The following is an 8,674-nucleotide window of genomic DNA, read 5'->3' as shown; positions in this document are numbered from 1 at the left end:
GCTACTTAATCCATTACAGAAAGTAAGTAAACTCTAGTATTTACATTTTTATATACATTCTTATCCTATAAAATATAATGGAATGAAACATTCAATGAAATATTTTATCAGTGAATTTTAATGCTTAAAACAAAGACTTAAAGTTCATATTGCACTGTCGCTACAAAGCATTTTATATGGTAAAACATAATTACCTTTAATAACTGAATTATTTCGTTTATATTTTAATATTAAATATGTTGGAAATTAACAACAGAGTGCATATATTTAATTAAATAAAAAACATAAAGATTCCCCATTTTAAATAATAATACAAAAAGTTTGTTAAAATTTGAATAACGAATGCACGATCTGTAATTGTTGTCAAAATCTCGGTTCGAATAAGCCGAAAAAAATAGCTTTTGGCACTCATTAACAATGGCCTCATTACTGGAATATAAACGTTACTTGTCCAACATTAAAATCAACAAACACAAAATACAAATACAAATGCTCTTTACTGTGGTACATAACCAAACCAAACCCATTAAAATGAAGTAAGTCTCAAAGTCACTCATAATATGTCGCGAAGTCTTTAAACTGATTCGAATTTTATCCCCGAAAATATTAACGCGTAAACTCGTTAGTACACCATACAAGGGATTAAAGTACCACGAAGTGCCACGCTGGTACCAAACTGGATTTTGACACAACGTTTATGAATATTAACACCCGGCTAGAGGGGTTGCTTAATTATTTATCTTAAGGAACATTTTGTAAGTCGGAAATTTTCTACCAGACTTCCCTGTTATGATGACACTGTGTGAGTTTACATGTTTTCATACCGTTCTCGAATATTTTTAGGTTTTATATTAGTGCAATATTTTGTTAATAGTTTGATGCTTTAAAAGTGATACTGGAAACAATTAATGGCTTAACAAGTGTGTGTGTTTTTTTTAACAAAGAGCGATCATGAACAGATTTAAAATGTTAATGTTACAAGTTGTATGTATGCATTTATAAATTATAAACAAACAGTAACAAAATGTTATTTATTAGTAATCATACAATTTATTCTTCAATTGAAATAACAATGTTTCCCAATAAATGTCCTCTGGAAAGTCAAACGTAGATAAATTAATTATCAAACTAGGTCAACAAATTATATTTATGCCGACATCATTGGAAAACACTGTCAATCTACGAAATTCGACTAGAAAAAATTTGGTAATGATATTTGGTTAACTATATCAACGCCGGCGTCGAATAGAGGCGGCCGCAAACGGGCTTACAATATAAAATATACAAAATTGCAAAACAGGGATCGAACAGGATCGTTCACTAAGTAATGGAACTCCCGCCTGCATTCGCCGTCGTCGCGATCACGTGAAATTACAAAACTACTTTATACTCAGTCGCTTTATCACTTTGTTAGCGTCTAAATTGCCCTGTTTAAGCGCTATCGGTCTGGCGACGTCGTCAGATATCGTTAGCGTCACCGACATAACCCTCATCAGGGCTTTCCGAACATATGTCAGCGGCACACTTCGCGTTAGACACTTGCGGTAAAGGTTTGAGCACACTCTCGGTGCCCTCGCCGGGCAGCCGCGCGTCCGTCGTCTGAGTGTCGACACACCGGGTCTCCACCTGGTAGCACCGGCCCGGGCCCTCGGCCACACTCAGCGGCACCATCACTGCACACGTGCCCTTCGGGTTCACCCACGAGGTACACGCCTCGGTGGGCGCACAACACTGCACCGGCTCGGTCTTGTAACCTTCAGGCGGCGATGGCACGAACTCCTCATTATAATACACCGTACCATTTCCTACAAACGCGATCTGCCTGTTCCTTGGAACGGGGTAGCCTTCTAAAGTACGTCGTACGTTTCCCGGACCGAACGGCGTCTCAAAAGTAGGACAAGTGGGTGGCGTCGCGTTAAACTCTGTATCTTTTGCAAATTTACAAACAAGCTTTTGACCCTTCGGCCGATTGTGCGGCAGGGTTTGATAAAATGGTCCGACTACCGAATAGTTGGACATTATCGGCGGCCGGCAGGGATGTTTGGGAAGGCCGTAGTCGTAAGGGTAGCCCTCGTTATCAAGGAAGCATCCCGGATTCAGGTGTACATCCGCCGAGTGCTGGTACATGTTGTTGATTGTGTTCTGGGGCATGTTCATCGTCTGCTGATCCTGCCACGTGACCTGCCTGGGGATCGTAGGCGCGGTGAACGCGGTTTCCTCTTGGAAACCGTCGCCACTTGCGGTTTGAGCTTTATATACTGATAACACTGTGTTCTCGTTTTGCGCATTGTTAGCTACAGTTTCCGCGTCGCTAATTAGGTCGGGGTTTCTGTCGACAAAGCCTTTCATGTTATTGCTTTGATACACGTCGCTCGACTCGTAATCACGGTTTGTTTGTACCGTGTAGTGCAATGCGTGATGAGAATGTGCGTTCACAATAACGCTGCCGTTATTTTTAGGCATTCCATTACCTCGGTTCGAGGGCAGGATTTGGTTACACAAGGCCACGTCTTTGCCACTTTCCTTCTTCTTACGACTTCTTGTGTCAGTTTTAAATTTTAATAATACTACGGCTATTATAGCTATGAGTAAGACGATAATAAGAAAAACTACGGTAACTATGACTACCAAGTGCCTCTGCGGGAACGTGACCACTATAACGACGGGCTCCTCTTTCACTAGTATTCTTATTGTGTAGTTGGCTCGCGACCTGCCCGCGGGGTTCTCGGCAATGCACGAGTACGTGCCATTGTCATCATTTCCTATATTGAATATGTACAATTCGCTCTTTTTATCGGTTACACCATTTTCCACATAATACAAGTCACGAGCGTCAGTAACCATGCTTGAATAATTATGAATGATCTGACCCTGGTATAACCAGCTTATTTTCGCTTCGGGTATCGCCTTCACTAGGCACTCGAGTGTGACATTGTTTCCTGCGTTTGTCTCTAAGAACACGGACGTAGGGCTCATTTTCGGTAAGCACGCCAACTCGTTTTCAGCGACGCTCGTGATCGTCCGTTTCCTCAAACGTTCGGGTAGAGAGCAAATTGGTTCGACGGCGTGCGGCATATTGAAATTCAACAACCAACTATGTAAATCCCTGAGATGGCAATCGCAATTCCAATTATTATTTTGCAAGTTGATCCCTCGCAGCGTATCGGGGAATAAATTTTCACCTTGAATATTTGATAGTCTGTTGCCGTTCAGTCGCAGCCACTCTAGGTGGTTGAGGCCGGAAAATGCTTCTCTCTCTATTGTTTCTATTTTGCAATCGCTCAGTTCCAAAGTATTCAAGTACGATAAATGTTGAAAGCAGTGAGTTTTTATGCTCGTTATTGGATTGTTGTTGAGCGAGAGCCTCATTAGCGACGGGAAGAAAACAAAGTTGGTCGACGGTATGACTGTCAAGTAATTGTTCGAGAGGTCCAACTCGACGAGGTTTGCAAGGCCTTTGAACGCGTGGTTATCGATTTTCTGCAATCTACATCTTTGTAAGTAGATTTTCTGAAGATTGAGTAAATTTAGTTTGTGAAAGGTTTCTTTCTGTAGCACTTGTAGGTCGTTGCCTGTGAAGTCTAGAACTTGCGTTTCTGGGTCAAGTGAGTTAGGTATGGCTTTGAGGTCCTTTTCTGAGCACTCGACATACCGTTTCCCGTTCTTCCACTTGCACACGCACTGCGAGGGGCAGGCGATGGCGGGCAGCAGGAGGCAAGTCGTGCACAAGGCGATGAGCCTCACGTCCAGACCCTTTCTGACATTCATATTGCCTCAAGGCATCCAAGAGTAGACCGCGAACATTATCTGTAACAAGAAAAAGTTACATTAATGACGAGCGTTTTAATACTGTACAAGTAATGGTATTGAACTGTCCATCATTCATTAACAATGCAATAGCATTTTGTTCCCAATCGTTCGTTCATGTATATTTAATTCTTGTAGAATATAAAATATATTTTTTATGATTTCTGAATACAAATGAGAGTTATACAGCGGAGGCCTCATTACGGTCTCTTGTTGTGAATTATATTTGTCAGCCTATCCGGCTGTTTGTTGGCAGTGATTCATAACGACGCGAATCCTTCGCGGCAAATGGATGAAAATGTTTTGTATAATCTGTAAGGTCATCTCAATGGGGAAAATGGTAAGAGACTGTTTTAGTCTGCTTGTACCGGATCTGTCTGGTTAGATGAGGTCAATATCATGTAAGAGGTGTATTTTTAAGTAACTGTAATGAGACACTAGAAATCAATAGTCAAAACTCAGGAAATGAAAAAAGAGTAAAAAAATCTTTAAATGTCCGTCAAAATTAATTAATCCTAATATTTTATAATTACTTTAATAATATCAAGCTTATTAAAAAGGCAAACAGATTAAAGATACACGCATACGCATTTAAGTGCCAAATTTTATCTTATATTATATCACGCTCTGTTGAATCCAATAACATACCTAAACAAAAACTTTGTTCCCCGAATGTAGACAACTTCTCCGTCTTTCGCTTTCATTAGACGATACAATAAAAAGACTTTAGTTTAATATACTATGTCAAGTTATCAAGTGACAGGACAACAGACAGGTTACCAGGTACCTAGTCCCTGCCATAGAAGGCAGTAAACAAAAAATCCTTAATTCCTTCCTCATTCCTCCGTCAGGAACAAAACAATACATTAAAATTCTTATCTTAATTTTACTTAATGAATTTGGCAAAGGGTGCATTGAAACGCTTTATCTTGTAAATTAAATGGATGTTTTAAACAGAATGTTTTCTGTTTTCTGCGAAAATATTTCGTGCATTTTGAAGGATGGGTTTTAAACGAAAAATAATTATATTTCGGATGTTAACTGTTGCGATTAAATTTAATGCGAGTTGTACTTGTCGTGGTGATGTCTTTATAATGAGATGAGCAGAATGTACTTGACGTTTTGATGTTTGTGTTTATAAACAAATTTGTATGACGTTGTTTGAGATTTAATTTTGAACCGGTTAATGTGAACCGGTTCATGATAATCTGAAACGACTGAAACGAACTCAAAAAAGTGTAAGGATATAACTTGTTTTCTAGTTGTAGTCTCATTTTAAAAATAAAAAAGAATAATAAACAATGTTTTCTACTCACAAAGTAACAAACAAGGCTGTAAAGCTAACATAACAACATTTTCAAACGATTTTTGGAGTTTGGCTCCATTCAATTCACACTATTTTGGAATCACAAATTGGATTCGGAGTAGCACCGTGTCTCCTGTGCAGCTTTCGTGACATCGTGAATTTAACGGAGTGGCAAATTAAAAGTAGGTATCATTTGGACATTGACGAGGGTACCAACATTTGTTTTTTACTTTTTTCCCGTTGATAAAACCAATTATTGGCTTGGTCCCTGAGTTTTTGCGTTTTAAAATTTGAATTATTTTTTGCTGTAACTAGGTTACAATGCCCACGAGGACAATTATCATACGTTACTGTTAAACCGAATGAATCGTTCATTTGTTTTGTACGATGTTAAATTGGACGGCTTTTAATATTGAGAACATTTTGGTATCAGATATTTGAACTTATTTAGTAGGTAGGTATGTATGTAAAATGATTTTGATTGTACCACGATTTTGATTGTAAGCTAAATTCACTGTGAACGCCATGTCGCGGATTCGATACCCGTTTAGAATAAGTAATGTGAGATTCACGAATGCTTGTTCTGTGTCTGGGAGTATTTTGTATGTGGCTTGAATGTTTGCTGGACACAATAATTAAATTCTTTACTGTTGATTTTTGTGGTTTCAAAAATAAAAGCATGGTATACCAATAAAACAAATTCGTATTCGTATATGAAAATAAATTATGCCAACAATAGAATTTTATTGTACTACAGATCAAAACTAACTGTCGTTAAAAATTTAAGTTGCCATTATACCCGCTCGAGAACCTACAGAAATGGCCAGTAAAAATATTAGTTATTCAACTATAAGAGAACTGAAATCAGCTGAATCCATTTTAGCAATAAAAACTTTTGGAACTCCATTCAAACTTATTGAGGATCATTAAATAAATCGACGTCGTTTGCAATAATAGAACATTGATTACGGACATAACAGTTGTCTAAAAAGTAAAATAAATTATTGTTAATAGCACTTGTAGTATACAACTGCAGAAATAGTAAAAAAAACATAATTTCCTTAAATCATAAAGCTTAAAAATTGAGTACGTTTGCAGCTGTTGTTGCGATCAATTTCAGTCACTGCTTTTCAAACTACGTAATTTAAGAGATACTTTTGTTTTGATTGTTCTGTAAAAACAGTGACTACACTATTAATGAGTTTCTGATGTTTGGTTCTTCGGCAGTCATCACGCCGTATCTCATGAACCGTTATAGCTAGGCAGTTGAACTTTTCACAGAAGATGTAATTGGATTGCTGCTACAATAACCAATACTTTAAAAATAAGTACAAGGTTAAGCAACGGTAGTTACAGCCATACATTTTTTGGGTGTCAATTTTTTTAAGGTTTTGATTCGATATCTAAAATTCATTTAGTCATGCAACCGTCATTGTTTCATGTCCAACTCGTAATTCTTGGCTTTAATTTCTGGACAATCCAGTAGTCAGAACACAAGTTACACTAATTTCCAAGTAAAACCTATTCAACCTTAATTATAATTTATGCAAAGAAAATGAAAAACGATCTCACCTTTTAAGTCAGTTAGTACATAATTAAGTTAATGTTTTAGAAAGGCAAAGACAAACAGAATAATGCCGCGAACTTGTTTCATTATAAGCTAAGAAATAGAACGAGCTGCATTGCTGAGAACTGTAAGAAAGTTTTCTACAACAGTTTCAGAGCAAACAACTCCTTGGACTTTAGTTAGGGACATATTGTTGTGCTTATTTTAAAGTTTAGTTTAAAATTAGGTTTAGAATCACATCTTTTGTGTGTGTCTTTTCAATTACATTATTTTGTGATAGCCTTAATGTTTTATTAATAAATCTGTGTTGCATTCTCCCAGCTGCAGCCTTAAAATTACAATTAATTAATTTATAAATCAATCATTGAGTCATTTTGATAATTTGTCAACGACAAATTCAAACAAAAGAGTAAAAAATGTTTTATCCCGTTTTCCTTATCACCTATTGTAATAATGTTTGCTCAATGTAGCAGGAAAATATAATAACTTCCTTTCACTTTTGTACAATTAGTACATCTTTCAAATGTTTCAACTTTATTTTTACTTATAATTATTATTAATATAGGCCGGTTCATCTTCCCACGTTTTTATAAACTCACTTTCTAATTTATTTGTCGGGGTTTTTAGATCTATTACTTTTTAATTTATTATGTTGATCATTATTTAGTAGCTCATACTCTCTTTTTTATTTTACTAATAACTGAAAAGCTTTCAAAATATAAAAGCTAACAAAATAACAATAAACAGGAATTAATTATATCGGGGCAAACATTCATTTCACTAAACAAATTATCTTCGAAATTAAATTACGCCAAACGTTATTTGTTCAAAAGATATTTATCTGAAAATCGCTCTCCGAAATGAAATTCGACCAAAAATAATTAGGTCAGCTGTGGGCCCATACCTCCCTAACCAACATTACGATGAATTATACTTCAACGCTTCTTGTGTTCCCTTTATAATTGAAATTGACTTTATGATATACTACTAAATAAATATATTTTAATTTACTATCTGTAACTCGCTAACAGGTTAGTCAGTAACAGAGTTTCAGATTGGGAACCTCTAAGTAATCATTTCGAGGAAATTAAACTTAGGCGAATACTGTCATACAAACTCATCAATACTTTTGATAGTCGTTATTGTAAGCATCAGATACAACATCAGCTTCTTGCTTGTTTCTTATCTATAAATAGCCTCACTTTAGACAAAAGACTCTCTGTAATAGCCAATATTCCAGAATCAAGCCCGTTTAACGTAATAGCAGCCTGTATCATGAAGACTTAAAAAAACACTTATACCAATATAAGAGCGAGTTAGCACTCTACACTTCGTGGTAGCGTCTCGTTTTAAACAGCAAGTGTAGTGTATTATGAGCTGATTGTAAGGCCGCAGTGTCCAAATATGTAGTAATGTTCCGTGTCAGTGTATTTGTTGATTCCGCTCTCGTCCATTATGCATGCCGCTCCATTATTTACGCGTATCGACCGCCATCGGCTTGTCTGGAAATATTTGTTCGGAAGAGAGATCACATCTCGTTGTGTAAGAATTGTTTGTGGTATAATCAATCAAGGTAGTCCTTATGTGAGTGCTTCAAACAAAAGATTCAATTAGTTTTTCGAAATATATTGCACCCTTTTGTAGAAGCTGTCCTGTGGAGTTTGTTGGACCGTTTCTTATTAATAGCTAATCTTCACCACATCCACACTATAGTAGTGGTAATGGGTTAGATATGCAGGGTAGTATGGTTTAAGAAAAGCGAAAGGCTAATTCTAATACCTGGATTTGTTTATTTTAAAAACTGTTAAAAATGCAATTACAATTTGATGAACACTATGAACAGCCATAAATATTAGCCTTTCACATTAAGTCTATATTATGTAGTTTACGTGTAAAATAAAAATGTTTTAACATTAACAACAAAAACAGCTCTCCTAAAGCTTATTACAAGTAACTTTGACCTCGTAATCGACTCCGCTCACCATTTTTACATT

General features: G+C 36.4%; 1 protein-coding gene across 1 annotated transcript; it reads right to left on the bottom strand.

Annotated features, from left to right (window-relative positions):
* Nucleotides 1-1,054: 1,054 nt before the first annotated feature.
* Nucleotides 1,055-4,279, bottom strand: LOC113497140. The gene has a single exon (XM_026876534.1). The coding sequence runs from the start codon at nucleotides 3,766-3,768 to the stop codon at nucleotides 1,459-1,461; it is 2,310 nt and encodes a 769-aa protein (XP_026732335.1). The 5' UTR covers nucleotides 3,769-4,279; the 3' UTR covers nucleotides 1,055-1,458.
* Between the last annotated feature and the right edge of the window lie 4,395 nt (nucleotides 4,280-8,674).

The sequence above is a fragment of the Trichoplusia ni genome, chromosome 9 (assembly GCF_003590095.1).
Source record: "Trichoplusia ni isolate ovarian cell line Hi5 chromosome 9, tn1, whole genome shotgun sequence".
Taxonomy (NCBI): domain Eukaryota; kingdom Metazoa; phylum Arthropoda; class Insecta; order Lepidoptera; family Noctuidae; genus Trichoplusia; species Trichoplusia ni.
This window is presented reverse-complemented; position numbering and strand designations above follow the sequence as displayed.

Coding starts and splice junctions, on each gene's coding strand:
- LOC113497140 (XM_026876534.1), bottom strand. CDS start 3,768: ATGAATGTCAGAAAGGGTCTGGACGTGAGGCTCATCGCCTTGTGCACG.